At 41.4% G+C, this 24,046-nt stretch overlaps 1 protein-coding gene across 4 annotated transcripts in view; it reads right to left on the minus strand.

Annotated features, from left to right (window-relative positions):
* Positions 1-24,046, minus strand: part of NRCAM (neuronal cell adhesion molecule) — an 88,893-nt gene that overhangs the window by 13,115 nt on the left and 51,732 nt on the right. For 2 of the 4 annotated variants that reach the window (XM_024742259.1, XM_024742257.1), the window contains 7 exons: positions 23,132-23,357; positions 22,621-22,736; positions 21,078-21,282; positions 15,334-15,456; positions 13,896-14,072; positions 12,860-12,895; positions 617-748 (listed from right to left, as the gene is read on the minus strand). In XM_024742259.1, coding sequence (XP_024598027.1) covers positions 617-748; positions 12,860-12,895; positions 13,896-14,072; positions 15,334-15,456; positions 21,078-21,282; positions 22,621-22,736; positions 23,132-23,357 — 1,015 coding nt within the window. The remainder of the gene's footprint in view (positions 1-616; positions 749-12,859; positions 12,896-13,895; positions 14,073-15,333; positions 15,457-21,077; positions 21,283-22,620; positions 22,737-23,131; positions 23,358-24,046) is intronic. The other 2 variants (XM_024742256.1, XM_024742258.1) reach the window with 1 other exon arrangement.

Consider the following 24,046-nt stretch of genomic DNA (forward strand, 5'->3'; position numbering starts at 1 on the left):
AGCGCATTTTGGCACAAGTCTCTTACTCACCTGCTAAAGGAATAAGTCTGAAGCTTCTAAGATTTCCCTCTATTTTACCAATCTATCTATTAACTATATTCATGGTTACAAATTGTTTTTGTAAATCTAATTTTTTGTAGATTTTTTCTCTGCCACTGGAGGGGAAAATGGCCAGGTAAAGAAAACAGAAATTCACTGGATCCACTAAATTGAACAAAACATTAACCATATAGGGAAAGCAACAGTACACATCATGATATCAAGATCCAGTTCATGCATCACTTCCTCTGGAAAACTTGAGGTACCTTCTCCCTCTGCCTGTTGGTTTTAGGTGCTATTTCAGCACCTATGACTCATGTAAAGCCTAAGGAAGCAGAGTCACTAAGACCGTCAGAGGACTGATTCATCTGCTCCCCCAAGTGTCTTCTGATCCTTGGCAAGGTTGAGTCTTCCATTACATACAAAGGGATCAAAAATTGTTTGAACAGAAAGTCCAAACGTATGTCTCTTGGGAGGATACACTTATTGCAATCTCTGTGATTACTCTCATGATTTCTTTTTAGTTTAATGGATCATCATACAGCATTATACGGCAATTTCAGTCTTTCTTTCTTACCTGGATATTTACCACCTTTGTTTCTTCTGATGAAGCAAACAATCAGCAAAATTAAGATCAGGAGAGCGACAGCACACATTAGACCAATGAACCAGCCCTGGGTCGCTATATCCACCTGCCGGCTTGCCATCGCTGGAAAACAAATCAATGGCGTCAGTGTGAATGGGTTAAGGGAGCGGTGATAATTGTTGTAGTCACTTGTAGTAAAAAAAAAACCTGCCATAGTACATAAGCTTTTCTATATTTTACATGTGGCCCCGCCTTGGAATCTGTCAGTTATCAATCAGGAGTTACATAAATACTTAACTCTGAAAAATCTTCAATAATTAAAACAATTCAAATAGAGAAATCCGACTGCTAACACCATTCAATGCTAACAAACTCTGCTGAGCACTGTTTTCATAGTTATTTTCACTGTATATTTTCAACAGAAACACAGTCCCAAACCAATTTAAATTATTGTTTTTGGGATAAATTGTACATTAAGTACAATGATAAGAATAGAAAACCATTTTAAACAGAACAGAATGTATACATCTAATTGAGTATTTTTCTTTCAAAGGAACCACTCTGGGAGGCTAAAATATCATTGCAATGATGCTGCAACTTTTCCAAATGTGTTGGAAACCTTCTGTTTAAAAAGGAAACTTTCCACACATGAAACCTGTCCACATAAGATAACCAACCTTATTATTTTCTATAACGTCTCGACTTGCACCCAAAATATTACTTAGATTTGTTTTTCATCTCATTTATAAGAGTTGGTTCTGAAAGATCTGGGGAAATTTCTGAAAAATCCTATTTACCCTCAAAGGATCAGTAAGCAATATTCAATATCGTTCAGAATCCAATCAAAAGACTCTGAGATATATCTTGATCAGTGGTATCATTATCGGAATAAGTGGCCAGTTTAGAAAGAAAATACTCATTCACATGTATACATGTACTTTAAGTCTTCCTCTATTCTGTTTTGAGTCAAATAATGTGAAGCCCCTTATTCAACCAATCATAGTATGCAAATCTCCTAAGAAAAACACAGAATAATTAGCATTACCAGCATTATTCAAAAGTGTCAATCAAATGGGACAAAGTGCAGCATCAATGGCTATTCAGACAAGCCCATGAGAATTTGTTGAAAACACTGGTATGAATCTTTTTTAAAAAGGTCTTGATTTTTTTCTCTTTTGACCATAATCAAGGTAAAAGGTTTTCTTTTTTTTTAATTCAGAAGAATGCCTATATCATTCTTTTTTGATTCAATTTCTTCTGAATCCATTTAACATGGTTGGGTTAGATGTATGTGATTGCTGGATGCAGAAAGAAGCATGGCGACACCTATCCCAGTTTCTGCTCTATGCTGCAAAAATAGCACCTCATTGCATTTTGCCTTTTTTCTCCACCCAAAGGATAGGGAGAAAAATGAAATGCTTAAAATCAAGTGTGAAGAGAAATGTGAAAAATATGTGGATGTGTGTTGAAGAAATAAAATTAGAAGTGGAAATACATTCTCTGGAACATAAATCAAATTGCCAGTAGCCTTTCCCCAATAGCCCCTTGTGTCTCATTGGTTATCGGGGTTTTGAGTTGTATCATCATTCGCTACAACTGAAACATGAGGATGGGCAGGGCTCCCCTACCATACACGTACCATAACCATCAACGGGATGAAGATGAAAACAACGATAACGAGAGCTAGCATTTTGAAACTTATACTAGGCACTGTGATGAGGGCAAAATCTCATTCAGTCTTCACAAAAATCCTGTGAGGTAGGCATGAGGAATAAACCCATGCTCAGAACAGGTGAAGACCTTGCCTGAGAGTTGGAGCTTCACCCAAGACTGCAGACTCCAAAGAACATGGTACCAGCCATTATGCGCTACTGCTATAATGCACTGATGTCCAGGCATCAACTCTGCAGAAGTCTTTACAGAGAATAAAATGTTGTAGGGACTTTCTACCTTTGAAATATTTTAAAAGTCCATCAGTACACACTCTTTGGCAACACAGTTCTGTCAATTCACACGTGGTCTCTGATATGTACATTTTCTTTGAAACTGAACCAAAAATCAACTGGTGTTAAGTCTATGGAGCATTTGATTGAAGCTACAGAGTCCTTGTTTTTAATATGCTTAATGATTTACAGCCCTTTAATAAATAGTATCTACATTTACATTTTTCATCTAATTGAATGCAACTGCTAAGGGCAAATGGCAATAAGATCCTCAAGTATTAGCATAGACACTGTCTTTATAGACATGGTAACTGTCAAAATTGAACTGCCGGCTGGCAGTCTGCAGCTATGCAACTATGCACAAAGTAGAAATGTTTCTTGACAGCTGATAAAGGAACATCCAAGTTGACTTTGAATTTTTGCCCCTATGTCTAAAGAAAAAAGTTTCAAATATGTCACTATCCCATTTATTTAAGACTGGGCAGACACAGTATGTTAAGAGGTGCACGTGTATGCATGGTCACACACATATACATACACACACACACACGCACCGGAAGTTGATATGATACAAAAATTATGTAAGTGAAAATAGCTTCTATTGATTTCCCATCCATATGAAAAGGGATCTGAAGCCCAGAATGACTATAAGAGGCTCCAAGTGTTCCCAGGACATTCCAAAATCATCTTAACTAGAGATACATATACAAACCCAAGTCATGGCCACCACTGTGCATCTCACACACACACACATACGTAATGAAGCCCGTGAGGCTTTCTCTTCTTGAATCTGAGTTTCGATGGGTGGGTAATACAGTAGGATTGGGTAGGAAAGTGACAGATGATTATCCCTTTATTTAAAACTTTTACAGGGCTTCCCTCGTGGCTCAGTGGTTGGGGGTCCGCCTGCCGATGCAGAGGACACGGGTTCGTGCCCCGGTCCGGGAAGATCCCACATGCCGCGGAGCGGCTGGGCCCGTGAGCCATGGCCGCTGAGCCTGCGCGTCCGGAGACTGTGCTCCGCAACGGGAGAGGCCACAGCAGTAAGAGGCCCGTGTACCGCAAAAAAAAAAAAAAAAAAAAATTTTACAGTAAAATTAATTCATGTATTACTTGAATAAGCCACAGAGCAACACATTAAACAAATAGACAAATATAAAGAATCCGAAAAGAGAAAAGCAGCCAGGGGCATGAAATTGATTTTGTTTCCTAGAAGTTAGTCTTAACAACAATCTCCTCCATCACATTGCTCGTTGTCTCATGTTTAACCTGTGCGGTGTGGGAGTAGGTCTCTGAGGAAAACGTCCTTGAGTACTCAGAATAACAGAACACAGAAGACAACAGACTCACAGACTTAGAAAACAAAGTTCAGGTTACCGAAGGGGAAAGGTGGGGAGAGGGATAAATTGGGAGATTGGGATTGACATACACCCACTACTATATTTAAAATAGATAACCAACAAGGGCCTACTGTATAGCACAGGGAACTCCGCTCAATATTCTGGGATAACCTAAATGGGAAAAGAATCTAAAAAAGAATGAATATATGTATAATTGAATCACTTTGCTGTACACCTGAAACTAGCACAACATTGTTAAACAACTATACCCCAATATAAAATAAAAACTAAAAAAAAAATTTAAAAACATGGAAGAAAAAGAGTGAGATAAATGGTTATTTTGAAGAACCCATTATGTATAAAAGTGTCCTGTTAAAGTAGTTAGAAATGTTTAGAAAGGGAAAACAATGACCTTGGCCAAAATTTGGAGGCAGTTGACCAAAAAAACACAATCCACTAAAAAAAACACCCCAACTGTTGGGCCCAGTGAAAGCAAATCTGCTCTAAATCTTTTGTGAAAGGAGAGAAGAGACACAATGATTGAGGGAAGGAGGGGAGAAAGCAAGAAGAGGAGGTGGGGTCTTAACAAAAGTGTGGGTGAGAAGCACGACACCAGGACACCGCCTCTAGTCTTCTTTGTTTTCCAGTGTGTGCCATAGGAAAAGAAATTAAGAAATAGACCTTAAAAATCCAGACTGTCAAAGGCAGAGACGGTGTCATGCTAAGAAGATTCATAAAATAAGCACAGATGAAAGTCCAGTCTAGGTTCCTGAAATACACAGAACTCAGAGAGAGAAGGAGCTCATTCACGCAGAGTTAAAAAATCAGCCAGGATGGTATGTTTCCACGCCAAGTACTGGCATTCACACCTCAAAACCCAGCTGGAGGAGCGAAAAGCGAGAGCAGCAGAAGACAGTACTGTCGCCCTGGAGTTCATCCTTACAGGACAGACATGGAAACCGGAAGCACAAGGAAGTTGGATTAACAGTACTTGCTCCTGGAGGTAATATGTTAACTAAAGTCACTAGGGTTTAATGGATATTTATTCTCTCAAGTCAAAGGTGACAAGAAGTGGTTGTGGCCTCGTCCTATTTCTCCTTCGCTGGCACACAAGAATGGCCCACCCATGATGGTTGTTCATCTTGAACTTGCCAGCTGCAGCTGTTACTTTAGGTATAGTAACACGGAAGACAAAATGTTTTTCTAAAGGGTTTGCCCTCTGTGCTAGAAGAGGACCAAAAAAATATGCCACAACTTGATTTTGTGGGTGGAATCCAATTCTAGCTAGATCTGCAAGGTGGGGAGTACACTGGGGCCATGAAGGGTGCTGGGAAGATAACCCAAGTGCTGAACAGAGTGGTCATTTTTGAGACAACCTGTTCCCCTTGGGATGTGGGCCTCTGTGGCCCTGAACAGGGGGTGTAGTGAGAGCCTCTCCTCAGTGTCGAAAGGCTGAGCTCTCTGCGTTCTAGCTGGGTGACAGGGTAGGCCCTCTACCTCTCATTACTGGTCGTTGACGTGAGGTGTGAGTGGGTAACAACACTGTCTCCTTCAAAGGATTGTTGTAAGGACCAAATGAGAAAAGCCAAGAAAACCATTCACCTAGTACAGATTAGCTCTGAATAAATGCTAGGGCTGTTATTATTAGCATTCTAGCTGTAAATATGGGCAGAATATCTACTTGAGTTTTTAGTATTTTGAAATTAAAATCTCTCGATAATAACAAACACCTCATCACACTAGCTGTGAATGGATATTCCTCTTTTAAGTTTAAAACAGTATTTTCCTAGACCTCTGTACGCAAGTGGATATGAAAATCAAAAAAAAAGGAAAAAAATTTTTTTCCTTAAGCATCATTTTAGCACATGAATATTTTTATAAGGTATTTTAATATTACCTTTATTTAATAAGTTATTGACTATTACCTTTGGTTTCTTTCTGTTTTAAAAAACCACTCATGTTTGTATCTTTTCTAAATTAGAAGAAATGATATTAAAAATCATAATGCTTGGGTAAGGAAAGACACAAAAAAATACATTTTTGCCTAAAGGTTCTACAGGAAATTCAACATGCCCCCAAGAATGCATGAAGTGACTGAAGATAACATGGTTTTATGAATCACAAAATGGACACACACTACACAACCCTTCTTAAAATTGAAGCAAGTGTGGATTGTTTTCCATCTTATGAGTAAATAGGAATACTCTTGCATCTTACAAGAACATTTTTCTTTATTTTAGAAACTTTTTTCTTTATTTTAGAGACTGTAATGTCCTTGTGTATTGTGATAATGTTCACATAACTAAAATATATACAGGCAGTCAAATATGGTACGATAATGAAATACACGCATTGAACAATTTCTTGCTCTATACCAGTTTAACGTTCTTTGCATCAGTTGTCTAACCCAAACTGCAGGGTTCTGCTGGATTACAGTCCATTCTGGCATAAAAAAAATTGTGACTTTATCAATGAGTTATTTCAGCTCTAAAGCGTTTCAAAAATTCCGTCCTAACTCTGAGGGAAAGTTTAGACATGTAAATGATGTGAAAAATTGAATCACCCAAATCATGTAGGTTAAGAAGCGTATTTCCCTCTGCTTTTGTAATGGTTTTGGCAATCGTGTGATTAGAAGATGACGTCCTCAATTCTGGAATTCATTTGATATAAAGAGCCAAAGACAATTAAGAACCCAACTCCCCACCCAACTGGGCCGCACAGTTGACATCCCTACCCAAAACACAGCTCCACCAGCACTCCCGCCTCCAGCTGGAGCGGTGGGTGGCTTCACCTCTGACTGGGAGCCAGAACGGGCGTGGTGTGTGCCTCACCTGGGCCTGTCTCAAACATACCCTCTGAACCTACAAAGCCAGAGTCCCCGTCAGCACCAACTTGAATTTGGTATGCTGTTCCTGGCATTAGACCCTATAACCCAAAGAAGCTCCGAGAACCAGTTACAGTTTCTTTCCTCCATTCTTCTTTGCCTATGGAAATATTGCAAAACAACACATTTGAATATTTTAAGGGAACAGAAGTGACTTAATGCTTCCAGAAAGGAAAATACACTTTAAAAGCTAAAGACAAAATCTAGGGTGCTTCAGTTTATCATTTTCGATGATTATACGTTGAGTCATGTCAAATAAATCAGTGAAAATGAAGGACTACATGAAAACGTCCTCAAAGAAAAATCGACTGGATATCAGATTGCATTTTAATTGCATGTACTCCCATTGAGTTAAATCTTTTTGATACAAAGGAAGCTTCTTGATCTGAACCTTGCCTTGTGAAATTATTGAGTTTCTCTAATGATATTTCTAAAAAGAACTGTTATACATTAAATAGCTGGATCGAACTATGGAAAGGATTGTTTTTTAAGGTTCACAAGATGAATCTTTCGGTAAACTTAAATACCTTAAAATTTATCCAAGTTATAGATTCAACCTTTCCCAAGTATTGGTTTTTCTAAACCCATAGTTTTTTTGTTTTTTTTAATATTTATTTGCATGATAAAGGCCTAAACAGAAAGTTGGACTATATTCAATATTTTGTCACAAACATTCACTGGCCACCCAGCTCATTACGTGCAGAGCACACTTCATTAAGGAGGGGGCACTGGGTTCTCATGAACTGCTGAAAACTAAAGCTGCACCATCTCCTAGTAGATGTGGCGAGGATGTAGTAGAGCGCCTGACTTGGGAATCCATTAAACACTGGAATATAATTATTCATTATTACTCTTGTTTACGAGTCGTGGGTAAAGAACAGTTTTAGGTACCACAACCTGAAAATAACATATGCAATGGAACTTACTATGTCCCTTGTATTTAATAACATGAACCAAAGAGATTCCTAGTTACGTATAAAATATATAGGTTGATGGTTCGCTCTGATTTTTCCAGACACATCTGATCCATTTATTTGGGTCAGGTTATTTTTCAAGATGATCCACAGTACATCCTGAAAATGTTCTCAATCTCCTCAAATGCAGCCCCCAAATTGAAAACCGGGTAACAAAGTCATTTCTTACTGCCAGCTACAACATATTCAACAGAAACGTTCACATGCTCTGGTCCCTCATATTCCCAACTGACATTGGCTGAGGTCTCAGCAGTGGCAGTAGTAAGTCTGCTGATCCTGGGGTTTACTCCTTGAAATAAATATACAATAGAAAAATAAAACAGACAGACAGACAATCAAACTGCAAAACCGTACACACACAACATGTAAAATAAGTACTCTGAAATTGTTCCAGTGAAATGAAATTAGAACTGACTGTTGAAATTCAGGGTTCCCTCTTACTTCACTTTCAGTACAGAAAGGGTTTTCATTTCTTAAACCACAGCATTAGGAAATAAATTAGTAATCAGAAATAATGAGTTCCGTTGAATTAAAATGTATGAGTTCTGTGATGTGGGTCCTGAACAGTGTCAACTGTTGCCCATGAGAGACAGTCACAGGGAACATCAGAGTCTCCATTTGCTGACGTACGGCGCCAGGGGAGCTGCCAAACAATGCCGGGGGCAGAGGGCACAGAACATGGGAGACTGCAAGGTAAAACCCCATACTAGTGGCTGCCTTTCCATGCTATTTATCATCTCAGTGCAGGTCTTTAAGGAATTTGTGTTGGGTGAGAAAAAGATGCTCCTTAGAATACCAGCTTCTGACTTATTTTGAGTCACACATTTCTTTAAGAATCTGCCTCTAGGGAGCTCAGGGACCCCATGTGAGGAGCACCTACTCTGGAGAAGGTGGATAGTTAGGGCACACTGGAAGGGAAGCTGCAAAAAAAAAAAAATGGGGCTTCCCTGTGGCTCAGTGGTTGAAAGTCCGCCTGCCGATGCAGGGGACATGGGTTCGTGCCCCGGTCCGGGAGGATCCCACATGCTGCGGAGCGGCTGGGCCCGTGGGCCATGGCCACTGAGCCTGCGCATCCGGAGCCTGTGCTCCGCAACGGGAAAGGCCACAAGAGTGATAGGCCCGCGTACCGCAAAAACAAAAACCAAAACAAACAAAAAAACCAAGAAGACGTAGCTAATCACATTCCTAACTGACTTCAGTTGTCTGAGGTTCTCCTCTTAAAGGAATAATGATAGGAATATGATCAATCAACAGAGACGTATTTACAACAGTACTAATGAACATGTGTGTAAAACATTAGTGGCAAAGAACCCAGGCAAAACATTACTTTTCTTTAAACATTTTTGGAATCATGAAACTGAGGAATTTAGTCTTGGGGTAATTATGGAAGATGTTCAAGGCAGAACCATACCTTCCAACAGAAGAGCAATCAGCTTATTTTTAAAGACACCCAGAGAAGACAGCGCAATTTCCTAAGGTTATGTGGTTTGGCCCCTTTTATCATGGAGAATTCTAACCCTCCTTGCTTTTAATACCCACTCGTGCACTTACTGAACTCATTGAGCACCTATGACATGCCAGGCAATGTTTCCTTGGATGTGCTAGTGTCATTTCTCCTCTAGGCTTTCTTAAATCTGTATCTAATCTCTCTTCCTACTCTAAGTCTTTCTTTGTACAGCCCACCAGTGTGGTTACCTACGTTTTAGCTTCCAAAACTACATCTCTGATCCTGTCACTTCCCTGTTTCAAACGTGGATGGCTTACCTCTGCCCGCAGGTGGACCGCTGGATATAACCCAAACATCCTGTGGATTTTTAAACCCCATGCCTTGGCTTATTCCCTCTCCTAAGAATTTATACACCCCACCCCCCTGACTCATCTGCCAAAACTCTATCCGTCCTTCAAGTTCTATATTACTTTCTTTGGGAAGCTTTTCCTGATCCTGTTTGGCAAAATAAACGGCTCACTCCTCTAAGCTCATGTAACATTTTGTTCAAATTCCATCTCTTTTCACTCTTTTTTTATGTGTTGTCTTACCTGCCAGACTGTAAGCACATCAAAGGCAGAGTCTGCCTTACTGTGCCAACACACAGTGCCTTAAAAAGGCTGATGGCTTTTATGGGCCGGATAGACACGAGCTGTTGATTGACTGAACCTATATAGTTGGAGATTTTTGTTTTGTTTGTTTGTTTGGTTTGGTTTGGTTCAGGCCAAATAAAGTTGTGAACTTTAAACTTGAGTTTTACTCACTGGCCTTGTTTCTTGACCTAAGGGGTAGCTGTGCAGTGGGCTCTGGTACAATGATGCAGTGAGAGTCTGACCACAGAGAGGATTCGTCACCAGCGCCTCAGTGCCCTCCTCTGCTCTGTCCTGTTCGACCACAGTCGGCTGCTAATTAGGTCAAGAGCCAGGTTCAGTTCCTGACTTTCCAGTTAGTTTCTCCCTATTCCTGTGCCCCAACTAGTCACCTCACAAAAGTGTCCTGATGACTGGTCCCAAGGTGAGAAAGCAGATAATAATCCACAGATAAAGCAGTGTCCATCCATCAGCAATACTGGGACCGTAAGTCAAATCCATTATCTGCGTGTTTTCAGTTCATTTCTAAAGATGCCTTCACAGGTCTGTTTCCTAGAACCCCAGACCCTGAAGTTATTTAAAGGGACAAAGAAATTGAACAAAAGAAGCCAAACATCTACTGTTTCTTACACCGATATTGAGAGTTTTGACCAAACAAAGACACAGACCAAAGGAAGTGACTCCTGAAGATTTCGAGTACCTATTTCCACGCTCAAACTGAGGATAACGGTAAGGAAAAGGGTTAGCCTGGCATAAAACAGCTAACTGGACTCTCCCGGCTTCTACTTCACGGTTTAGATAATCATTTTGTAATTGTATACAAAATGTACACAATGTAATTGTATATTTGGAAACTTGGGTTTCATTCACCTCTCTTAAAATCTGTAAGAAAATTTAAAAATGTAAACTCCAAGCTATCTCTTTTCCTCTCTTCAGAAGTGAATGAAAATCCCTAGAGGCTGATGCTTCTATAGCCAAGGATATCACACCTCTTTTCTCTCAATGGTTCATCTCTTACTTATTCTCTTTCACGTTGCTTCAAATTAAAATATAAAAGATTTAAAAAAACATATATAAAAGGTATATTAAAAATACTAAAATTGGGAAGAATTGTGGAGAACTTTTATCTTTCTTGTCTCCCAGAGAGTCCCTAAACGCTACACGAAGAAGGAAAACAGAGAAGAGGACAGAATTCATTCCTAGATTGAAAAAAGAAATATTTTTAAGGAAGGGAAACCAGGGAAACAAATTATTCCCAAGCAGTTTAAAGTCTCATCATGGTAAAATATTATCATTTTATGTAAGTAATGTTTACTTACTGATGCACTATGAAATGAAACAATATAGAAAAGAAGGTTAGATTTAACTTTAAAAAAAAAATTGAAACACCATTTCTCTTTTTATCTGAGTCCCACCAGATTTCAACACTGGGGGCTTTAAGAACCTTCGGAGACTCTCTTTTTGCTTGTCTCTATAATCAGAAGTAATTCACAATTCAATTTAGTAACATCAAACGGTAAAACCTCAACTATATTAACTGACATTTCTTTTAGTTAGTCTGAATTCGTTAAAATCAGCGGGTGATGTTTTTTCCCAGGGGCATGCACGTCCTCTTCCAGTATGACAAGTCAACGGAAAACACAAACCGCCCCGATGCAGCTCAAGAAATCGGCTACTGCCTCTAGGCTGAGCCCCAGTGACACGGCCACTGCGCAGGGAAAGAGGCCACGCTTTCTCTGGAACGCTTCCATGAAAGGGTCTAAGGGGAACCTAGCAGTAAGTTATTGTAAAACCACCACCGATTTTAATGGATATCTAATCATCCCCAGAAAGAAGCACACTTATAAAAGAGAGGTTCCATCCTTCCACGATCTTGCGAACATTTTGAATGTTTACAACTTTGTTCTTTCAAGGGTAAAAACACCTATAAAACATTATTAAGATGATTGAAAACGGTTACAGTTCTTATTCAATCATTCCCAAATCTACCTGATCCACATTTTAAAATTTACCAAGACTCCGAATATAAGATTTGTACGAAAAGAGAAGATATGACCAGGCCTAAGCTCCCAAGGTTTGAACAACTTAGGGCAAAGCACTTATTTCTTTTGGTCGACTTTCCAATTCTTCATTCCAATTTGTACAAAGCCCAAGAAAATCCCTGGCCAGGGGTGCTCTATATGAGAACAGTGCCATGTGAGGCAGGGCGGCCTCCACTGCTCCCTAAAAAGCTGACAAATCTACCAATAGCCAAGAGTCAAAGACTGGGGGATCTCTGGGTGGAAGAAATACTACACTTCATTCCAGCACCATTCTCCCAAGCAATCTTCCTCATCCAGAGAGCTGTGAGCAATAAAGGAGAATAAGAGTAATTCACTGTGACTGTCGGCTCTTCCCCAGGAGGAGACTTAAGCAGTCTGGCGAAGACAGAAATGGACTGACACAGCTGAGTAGAGCATGCGGGCTGCCTGAACACTTGGTCAGAGGGGATCCCACTGGGGAGGCTTTCAGTCCCAGGGCAGCTGGAGTGCGGCTAAGCTGAAATTCCAGGTGGACAGTGTAGTGTGATGCCAGCAACGTGTGCACTGTGTCTAGGAGGAGTACAGGTAAATCAGATTAGAACAGGAAGCTCGGTGGGTCTGATTTCTGACTGGCTGTTTTTATCACAGGACTAACATTTCTGAACCCTTCACAGACGGCATGGCCATCATGAGGGTCTGTGGCAAAGGTACAGTTTGGGTCCTGTCTGGTCTAGCCACGGTCATAGCATTAAAAGCCAAGATTAGGATTTGGACCTGGGATAAGTCTTGAGAAAAGGTGAATTCAATGCGTGGCTTTCTCCTTGTAAAAAGGACTAGACATGAATTTTAAAGTCAAGATCTTGCAGGATCTCATCTTCCTTTTGGTGCTTCAAAGCGTATTTTAAATATTTTCTCTTTTAACCCATGCTGCACTTCCCCACAGTTAACATGGCAAATTTCACACATGTAGAAAGTCATGCAGTTGAATGATTTTACCTTTGCCTGCACCTACATCAGGTGGGAGAATACCAGCTTTCATGAAGGGAAACAGAAATAGGACACTATATAGTTAGCATGTAAAGCTACATAAAAACACTTCTTAAAATGCTAAAGCATGCAAGAAGAATGGAGTGTACCACATCAGGTACAGGGGACAAAGGTACGTTTTTGTTCCCAAACTTACCAGTAATCAAATCCCCACATTACTTAAAGTGCTTTATTCATACTTGCCTATTATGTAAGAAGGCTTAGGAGGTTTCAAACCAATTTTGGGGTAAAAATGTCAATTTCTTATGCTATGGAAGATAATCAAATAAACGATCCTTAAGCAATTCTACAATTTAGAGACATGCAAAATCTTTTACAATGCTTTTGATCATTTTCATCGAATCTCAAGTTTTTCAAAATCATTTTTAAAAGTATTCAAGGAAGTGTTCATTCTTTTTCTAAACACTTTAATGGGGCTCTTTTGCTTTCTGTACCAGATGGCATAGCAAACTATGAAGTCCCATGCTCAAACACAAAGTAAATGCTTTATTTGATAACAGTTTTGATTTCCTTGCTAGAAAACCTAAATCAGTATGTAGACTAGCAAATTATTTTCTGGTGAATCAAGATCAGAACCACAGTTACATATATTTATTTGTGTATAGGTATGCATGTCTGTGTGTGCGTGTGTGTATTACACATATGTGTGTGTATATATGTAAAGCTGTAGATAGGAAAAAACATTGCCGTGAACTTTGAATTTAAGTGTGGCAAAATACTGTAATTTCCCACTCTCACCTCAATATTTTAATATAAGTTTAAAAATTTCATAGGGACTTAAAAAACAAACATCAAATCATTATTCCAGTATGAATTAAATAGCTGCTTATATATATGTATCAGAAGGAGAGGTTACAAATAAGTGTTTGTATTAATTCGGTAACATGGATACTTCCATGGTAAGAAGGAAAGAAAAAGCATAAACTTAAAGATTTTTGTCTCATGATATGTCTAGTTATATGGATTTTATACATACCCATCTTACCTTCATCCACAGTTGTTATTGCTTCCTCTGTTATTTGATTTCCTGATCCTGCTGCTGTTTGTGCATAGAAATAAAATTTATACCGAGTGCTGAAATTTAAATTTTTTAAAGTCCAGCGGGTCTTGTTGGCAGGAATTTTCAAATCCACCAGAGGGCCTAATTCATGGGTGCTGTTAACTATCAATAAGAATATAAACAAAATAAAGTAATAAAATAAATGAACAAACCAAACGAAAACAAACACACTGATACAGAGGACGGAACAATGGTCACCAGAAGGGAAGGGGAATGGGGGGAGGTTGAAATGGGTAAAGGGGTCAACTGGATGGAAACTAAACATTTAGTGGTAGGCACGCTGTAGTGTATATGGAAGTCAAAATACAGTGTTGTACACATGAAACTTTCATAATTTTATAAACCAATGTTACCTCCATTAAAAAAAAGAACAGGACATTCCCCATTCATTGCTGTAGGAATACTATCGTAAATAAATGTGTCAACCAAAAATGTTAAACCTGGACTACACTGACTTTTGTAATCCTACTCACTCATTGTCCGACATAATTGATAACCTTACATAGTCCTATAATTGGGGGACTGGGATTGACATACACACACTATTACGTATAAAATAGATAACTAATAAGGGCCTACTGTATAGCACAGGGAACATTATTCAACACTCTGTAATGGCCCACATGGGAAAAGAATCTAAAAAGAGAGTGGATATATGTATATGTATAACTGATTCACTTTTCTGTACACCTGAAACTAACACAGCATTATAAATCAACTATACTCCAATAAAACTTTTTTAAAAAGATAATCTCAAGGTCCACACTGCGATTCTAATACAAATACATACATTAATATATGTATGTATATATGTAAATATATATACACGTAGATATTTAATTTTGTTTTTGCATATGTTTTAAATATTAAAAAATCAACTATGGGATAAACCATAAAAAAAAATCCTATAATATGGTGTAACAAGGGGAAATACATTTTCCATGGGCTTCTAAGCTGGGAGAATTTTCTGGTTGAATCACAATAGCATTTCTCATGTCTTTGTTTTTGCAGGTGGAGTCATGGGTTGTTAAATAACCCTAAATCTCATCTTCAGAGGCCTTGTGCCAAAGAAACCCCTCTTCCTACCATTTGCTGGTTATACGATACATGACGCCTACATACATAATGACAGCACGCACCTAAACCCCGTGCTCAAGGTCTGTGTTATTCTACACGTTATTTAATTTTCAAAAGCACATGTCACTTTTCTTTAAAAAGTATGATTTGAAGTTCCTTCTAGAATGACACTTGAAGGTATATGTATATATTCTACATCTGTAAAGAAATATCCCGTTTGTATTTTAAGATAACAGTCTTTTTCCTTCGTAAACCATATTTCCGTTTCCTTCTCCCCGTAACTTACTTGGCTGATATTTTAAGGTGTACTCTGTCAAAACGCCATTCGGGTGGCTTGGTGGCTCCCATTCCAAAGTGAGAGAATCTAGCGTTGGATTAACAATCTTCAAAGAGGATGGAGCGCTGGGGACTTCAAATGAGACATACAGTCAACACAAAGGTTTCTGAATGTTTCAAACTGTATTAAAGCGACATATTTCACCAGGTCCACACAACTCATCAAGATTTTTTCTTTTGGCTGCACCAGACGGCATGCGGGATCTTAGATCCCTGACCCGGGTTCGAACCCGTGCCCCCTGCAGAAGTGTGGAGCCCTAACCACTGGACTGCCGGGGAACTCCCCAAGATTCTTGTCCTCTGTAACTCATTTTTGTTCCTGATTCAGCTGAAAATACGTTAATAGAAACCTGTTGCGCTTTTCCTCACCATTTCCGTTTAGATTCATTAAAACCATCCTCTCCAAATACATAAGGGCTTTGCCTTTATATGGACCCAAATCAGTGGTTTTATAAGAGATGTTACTTGTTTGTTTCGTGAATGGGGTCTTAATAAAAGCGAACTAGTGGATGAGTGGAACTATTCTAACCAGACCGTTGAGTAGAAGCAGCTATGTTCTTTCTGGGCTATTAAAGACTGTTTTCTCCAACAAATCAGGTGTCTCCAAACAGTCAGAACACCCTGCCTGCCGGGCTCTGGGCCTGAGCCAGCCCCCGCCCCAAGCGCAGAGGAGCTCTTATCCGGAGAGCTGAGAGATGCCCAGCAGCTCGTAGTGATGGACAACAGCCCGGGTGCTGGCACACCCCTGGCTCTGGGGAAGGAGTGCAGGGTGTCATGTTGTCCGTGGCAGAGGCTGGCAAATTACCAGTGGAAACATGCCTGGTCTTTTGTTCACTTCCTCAGAGCATGACGGATGATGGTAGCCCTCCCTCACAATCGTGACCTTCTCTACCCAACTTACCATGTTCCCTAAACCCTCCTGTCCCTCTAGCCAGAAACCAGGCAGTCGAGCTGAATTTCCCCCTCTGTCTCATTTCCACCATCTCCTGGGACACTAAATCCTGCCACACCCACCCTGCTAACCTCAACTGTATCCATTCCCTCCTCGCCTCTCTGCCACTGCCTCCCTTCAGACCCTCGGTGGTCTTTGCCTAGAACAGTCCTGGCCCATAGCTCTAAGCTTCTGCAAATCACCCCTTTGAGAATCTGATGACAGCCACAAACTCTCCCCAGAAAAATATATGCACCTTGTATATAATATTAGGGGGTTCATGGAGCTCCTTAAGCCCATTCATTGACACCTGAAGAGACTACGATCCTCAGGTTAAGAGCTTCTGGCTTGAGGGTTAATATCCATAGCATTTAAGACCATCCATCATTCTGGTCCTCCCTAATTGACCTTCCTCCCTTTTCTCACCGTTCTCGGCTGCCTGACTTACCGTTCCCTGAAGGAGCCATGCTGTTTCTTACCTTTGTGTCTTTGGACAGACTACTCTTCTCTTGTCTGTTCTTTAATCCCCTGGTTCTCTTTTCTATGGCACCTTCCCCTGAGCCATCGAAAGGGCCAGTGTAGGGTCTCACTAGCGAAAGCCTCTAGTGGAAGGAGCCCTAAGCCTCCAAGGAGCAACGAGGCTGAGGACAAGCCATTGTAATGAGATGGGAGGTGGACACAGACGATTCTCAGAGGCTGTTGGGTAGCTGCCAACACCATGAGCCCTTCAACCAGGAGGAAGGACAGGGTTTGTCTGTGACCTGCTTTTAACCACACCTGGGTATATATCCGGAAAAAACAAAAACACTAATTCAAAAAGATACATGCGCCCCAACGTTCACAGCAGCATTATTTACAATAGCCCAAGCATGGAAGCAACCTAAGCGTTCATCAATAGATGAATGGATAAAGAAGATATGGTACATATCTGCAACGGAATACTACCCAGTCACAAAAAAGACTGTACACCTGTAACTTACATAATATCGTACAGCAACTATACTTTAATAAAAAAAGAATTGTCCTCTAAAATAAAATTGTAACCAAAATGTTTATTTAAAAGAAAAAGACCAGGGCTTCCCTGGTGGCGCAGTGGTTGAGAGTCCGCCTGCCGATGCAGGGGACACGGGTTCATGCCCCGGTCCAGGAAGATTCCACATGCCGCGGAGCAGCTGGGCCCGTGAGCCATGGCCGCTGGGCCTGTGCGTCCGGAGCCTGTGCTCCGCAATGGGAGAGGTCACAACAGTGAGAGGCCCGCGTACCCAAAAAAAAAAAAAAAAAAAAGACCTAAGCAATCCACAGAAGCTATCTGGATCATTTTCAATACTGGCTTGAGGCAAAATTCAAGATAAGCAAAGGCCATGCTGGTGCCTTTCTTACTACATGGCCCTCTCCTCATCCACTAGGCTCCCAGGTGGCCGTGTCCCGACCCCTCCAGCCCCCGCTCCTGCATCAGCTGTGTTTGGTTCTCCCTTCTTCCTCCCCTTGCATGGCCCACACTTGCAATGACTCTTCCCTTCCCTTCCCAACACATTCTGTCAAGACAGCCAACCTTCTAACTCAGTTCCATGCTAGCATGAACTGTAAAGGTGCACTGAGAAAGAAGTAAACTACAACCTAGAGGATTCTTTTCCTTTCTAGATATTTTTCTTAGGTGATCACATCTAGTTCTCACGCTTTCTGGCTGAGGTAACTGAGGTTTAGAGAAATTGTACAACTTGCTTCAGGTCAGAAAGTTTATGACCCAAGTCAGCATCAAATTAGCAAAGTTCTACAACCTAAGTGTCCATCGACAGATGAATGGATAAAAAAGCTGTGGTACAGATATATATACATATACATACACACACACACACACACACACACACACACACACCATGGAATACTACTCAGCCATAAAAAAGAATGGAATTTTGCCATTTGTAGCAACATGGATAGACTTGGAGAGTATTACGCTAAGTAAAATAAGCCAGACAGCGAAAGATAAATACTGTATGATAGCGCTTATATGTGGAATCTAAAAAATACAATGAAGTAGTGAATACAACATAAAAGAAGCAGATTCACAAATGCAGAGAATGAACTAATGGTTACCAGTGGGAGGGAGTGGGAGGTACAGACTATTGGGGGTAAGACAGGCGCAAGGGGGAATCGGGAAGATGGCAGAAGAGTAAGACACGGAGATCACCTTCCTCCCCACAGATACACCAGAAATACATCTACACATGGAACAACTCCTACTGAACACCTACTGAATGCTGGCAGAAGACCTCAGACCTCCCAAAAGGCAAGAAACCCCCCCACGTACCTGGGTAGGGCAAAAGAAAAAAGAATAAACAGAGACAAAAGGATAGGGACGGGACCGGCACCAGTGGGAAGGAGCCGGGAAAGAGGAAAGGCTTCCACACAGCAGGAAGCCCCTTCGCGGGCGGAGACTGCGGATGGCGGAGTGGGGAAGCTTTGGAGCCGCGAAGGAGAGCACAGCAACATGGGTGCGGAGGGCAAAGCGGACAGATTCCCGCACAGAGGATCGGTGCCAACCTGCACTCACCAGCCTGAGAGGCTTGTCTGCTCGGGCGGGTGGGGCTGGGAGCTGAGGCCCGGGCTTCGGTTGGAGCGCAGGGAGGGGACTGGGGTTGGCGGCGGGAACACAGCCTGCAGGGGATTAGTGCGCCGCGGCTAGCCGGGAGGGAGTCCGGGGAAAAGTCTGGCCCTGCCAAAGAGGCAAGAGACTTTTTCTTCCCTCTTTGTTTCCTGGTGCACGAGGAGTGGGGATTAAGAGCGCTGTTTAAAGGAGCTCCAGAGACGGGCGCGAGACGCGGCTAAAAGCGCGGACCCCAGAGACCGGCATAAGACGCTAAGGCTGCTGCTGCCGCCACCAAGAAGCCTGTGTGCGAGCACAGGTCACTACCCACATCCCCCTTCCAGGGAGCCTGTGCAGCCCGCCATTGCCAGGGTCCCGGGATCCAGGGACAACTTCCCCAGGAGAACGAACGGCACGCCTCAGGCTCGTGCAACGTCACGCCGGCCTCTGCCGCCGCAGGCTCGCCCTGCACTCCGTGCCCCTCCCTCCCCCGGCCTGAGTGAGCTGGAGCCCCCGAATCAGCAGCTCCTTTAACCCCGTCCTGTCTGAGTGAAGAACAGACGCCCTCCGGCGACCTACACGCAGAGGCGGGGCCCAATGCAAAGCTGAACCCCGGGAGCTGTACGAACAAAGAAGAGAAAGGGAAATCTCTCCCAGCAGCCTCAGAAGCAGCGGATTAAAGCTCCACAATCAACTTGATGTACCCTGCATCTGTGGAATACATGAATAAACAACGAATCATCCCAAATTGAGGAGGTGGACTTTGAGAGCAAGATTTATGATTTTTTCCCCTTTTTCTCCTTTTGTGTGTATGTGTATGCTTCTTTGTGAGATTTTGTCTGTATAGCTTTGCTTTCACCATTTGTCCTAGGGTTCTATCCGTCCATTTCTTTTTTTCCTTAAAAAATGTTTTTTCTTAATAATAATAAAAATTATTATTATTTTTTGCGGTACGCGGGCTTCTCACTGTCGTGGTCTCTCCCGTTGCAGAGCACAGGCTCTGGACGTGCAGGCTCAGCGGCCATGGTTCACGGGCCCAGCCGCTCCGTGGCATGTGGGATCTTCCTGGACCGGGGCACGAACCCGTGTCCCCTGCATTGGCAGGCAGACTCTCAACCACTGCGCCACCAGGGAAGCCCTATTTTTTATTTTAATAACTTTATTTTATTTTATCTTACTTTATTTTATCCTCTTTCCTCTTTCTTTTCTTTCTTCCTTCCTTCCTTCCTTTCTCCCTTTCTCTCTCTCTCTTTCTTTCTTTCTACTTTTTCTCCCTTTTATTCTGAGCCGTGACCCATCCAAACACAACAGAATATACATTTTTCTCACGTGCTCATGGAACATTCTCCAGGATAGATCATATCTTTCTTGGGTCACAAATCAAGCCTTGGTAAATTTAAGAAAACTGAAATTGTATCAAGTATCTTTTCCGACCACAGCACTATGAGACTAGATAGAAATGGAAATAAAAACAAAAATAAACAAATGGGACCTAATGAAACTAGAGGGGTGGGATAGGGAGGGCAGGAGAGAGGGAAACACCAAGAGGGAAGAGATATGGGAACATATGTATATATATAACTGATTCACTTTGTTATAAAGCAGAAACTGGCATACCATTGTAAAGTAATTATACTCCAATAAAGATGTAAAAAAAAAAAAGACAGGCTCAAGGATGTATTTTACTACATGGGGAATATAACCAATATTTTGTAATAACTGGAAATGGAAAGTAACATTTAAAAATTGTATAAAAATAGGGAATTCCCTGGTGGTCCAATGGTTAGGACTTGGTGTTTTCACTGTCAGGGCCCAGGTTCAATCCCTGGTCGGGGAACTAAGATTCTGCAAGCCATGCAGCTCAGCCAAAAAACAAAAAGTTGTATAAAAATTTTTAAAAATTTAAAAAAAATTAGCAAGGTTTTTGACCGTGTGATTAACTGTGGAGAAAAATTTTAAGTGAAGTGAAAGGGGGTTTTAGGGAATCCTCTGAAGCCTTCCCCACACCCTCAGGCCCTAGATGAGCTGACACTCTGTAAGCTCTGTGTGTGCTGTGTTCATCTGTGGGAAGATCACATTTGGCTTCCAGAACATACTTTCTTTGGGGGCCCATCAGTCACGCAAAGTCTCTCAGGATGCACCACACGCTGCTAGGATCTCAGTGACACGCCTACCCTACCTCCTTCCGGGGTATTGAAGACCCTGTCGGGGCTGGCTGGGCCCTCCCCTTTCCCATTGACCACGCGGACATTCAGTGTGTAGTGGCTAAAGGGCTCCAGCCCAGGCAACATGCCATGAGTCTTGCTGCCCTGGAAGGTGAGGATCTTTTTCTCAATATGGCGTCTGTTTCTGGTTGATGAACTCTGTGCCTTCCAGTAGTAAATCTGAAACAGCAAGAGTAAAAGTCAGGGATGGACAAGGGAGCCAACAGAATCCTCATGCTCACAAAATTAAAGTTTTATTATTATTTTTTTTCCCCAGAAAGTTCCCTTGGTACATTTTAGACCAGTGGAACAACTGACAGATATCGATTCTGAGGCAAGTGAGTAGAAGGCATAGGTAATGAGGGAAATTAAGAAATTGTGATGAAGCTCGGTTATGCTATGTTGTTGGAGAAGTCTAAGTGAAATAAACCAAAGAAATGAAACAGCATGAGACCCATACAGAAGGATTTAAGTGTCCTTTACTTGTGTAAAATATTCTAATGGTAAAAATTACTGCCCAATATTTATGTACTTTTCCAGAGTTAATACAACTTCATGTACAATGTATCATTTAGTTTAATACTAAAAACCACAACGAAGCTTTAATTATTACTATTCCTACAGTACAGAAGCGCCCCGGGGCTATCAAGAGGTAAGAAGACCCTCCACTTCAAGTTTAGGGCTTTCTCACTATGCCAAACTGCATCACTTAATTAAAAATACTTATTTTTTGGTATGAAATTGGAGACACAGATTTTGAAGAGATAAAGTGTTGATTAACTTTGGATAGAAATCCAGAACTATTGTTTACTAAGTCCTCTTAAAGTCATCTTAGGAGTTTAAAGGCACCTTCAAGAGAAATCAACATAAATACAGAATCTGGCAATCTTAGAGGAAGAAAAACCAAAAACCCAAAGTTGAACATGATGCAGTGCAAAATCCGACCTCTAGAGGTCAGGGTTTGACCAAGCAAAGCCTTGACTGCCTTGGTAGGTGTGAAAGTTCTTTGACCACCTCTCAATCAAAACTATGAATCGGTCTTTCTGTGCTTCCCAAGAACACAGATAACTGATGTTTATAAGAATGACTGAGTTGGAACTCTATGATCTTGAACTATAAACTATTTAAAACAAAAGTCTACATTGTTTTCTGGATAGTTCTGTTTGTTCAACACATAGTTTTGTTCCTTTAAAACCACAGTCAGCGTGGTTTTAAAGCTAGGTGCATTTCATTACATCCTAGTTTTTTGAACATTAGTTGTCCCCATTTCGTGCATGCGGTAACTGTTGAGTTGGCAGAATGCAGACTATCTGTGGGAAAAATGGAGAAAGAATTTTTTTCTCCCTTTGTGTGCAGTGAGATTTCGATCCAGCTCTAGCGCGGATGCTTCAGAGGTAGGCTTCCTGAGGCAGTACACCTGATGAACTCTCAAGGCCTCCTCCGGCCAAGCAAAGGGCCTCTGGCATTGGCCGACGGACTGTTTCTGAGAAAAGAACACGAAAGGTCTCTTTCACTTGCCCGATAGCCCTGCAGGTGTCCTCGGATACTTTTCAGAGGTACCGGGTCCCAGTGCACCTCGGCTAAGGTGCTGTTTACCACGTTTACGTGCACATTCCCGGGAGCCACCATTGGGACTAGGGAAAGATGAGAAAGGGGGGGTAGATGTATCAATGTCATTTTGAATTTCATGCAGAAAATGTCACCATCTCCTAATTTTGGCTTGAAACATGCCCCAGCCTGATTCTGTGTATTATCAAGGATGGAGAATAGATGGTTTTGTTTTTTTATTGAGCTCTGTTCATTTGACTTTGTGAGAACAACATATCTTTTTAAAATGTAATAACTTTTAACACGCTGAACCTATTTTCTATGTAGCAGGCTGTTTAGATGCCGAAATGTTGAGCGAAAACCATGGCTGCCTCCCATCCTCCCTCCCAATCTCAGCACTTCTGGACATGGCCTTGACTTGCACTTTGGTAAGTCTGTTTTGCTGGGGAAAAATAGAAATGAAGTAGCATCAGGCACTTACGGTCTTCTCCAGAATGTCCCAGGACCACAGCTGGCTCTGGAGCAAAGCCCGCGTCGTTCAGGGCCTGAACTTTGATCAGGTATGGGACAAAGGTCGGGGTGCCCGAGACAATGTATTTGGATACATCGGCCACAACCATAGACGTCCATTCGTCATCACCATCCTTCTGGCGCCAGCTAACTTTGTACTGAAGGCCTGGCCCATTAGATTCGAAACCATTCAAGGGCTACAAGAAAAGCCAGACCATCAGAGCTTATAAAACAGATCAGCGGTGCCATCTCTTACTGGAACGGCAAATTCAATTCCCAGACTTAAGACGGTGAGCACTGCGCCACTAAAGTACAAGCTATGAACAATTTTCTCCAGGGACCTTTTGTCCGTTTTTTTCACCTGTGATGAGATCCATAGCTTGTTTGGGATCAACATTTCAAAGGTGGTTAATTTCTATCTTGAAGTAGTAAAACCCACCTAGGCCTCTCAGATTCTGGCTCCACAGTCATGGGTAGGTGACATAAACCTTTCCAGGTATATAGCTTCCTTTATGTGTTCCTGGTTGTGTGACAGCACCTCACTGTCTATTTTACTTGGAGACTGAAATTGTGAACTACTTCTTTCTTTAAAAAAAAAGAGATTGGCTTGTCATTCTATCCTGTTTCTACACACATGTACGTATCTAAGTATATACAAACATGTATGTATCTAAGTATGGATGTATGGATCTATCTAAAATAAGTTTTAAAATCACACAAGTAAATATATATTAATTTTCCAAGTCCAGAAAATAGAGACAGGCCAAAAAGAAAAAAGTAGAAGTTGACTACTGGTACCTGTCTTCTAGATGGTTCTCTACGATGGTGACAACACAAGCTAGAATTTATTGAGCACATTCTATGTGATAGGCACCGTTCTAAGTGC

Source organism: Neophocaena asiaeorientalis, unplaced genomic scaffold (genome assembly GCF_003031525.2).
Source record: "Neophocaena asiaeorientalis asiaeorientalis breed wild unplaced genomic scaffold, Neophocaena_asiaeorientalis_V1.1 scaffold373, whole genome shotgun sequence".
Taxonomy (NCBI): Eukaryota; Metazoa; Chordata; class Mammalia; order Artiodactyla; family Phocoenidae; genus Neophocaena; species Neophocaena asiaeorientalis.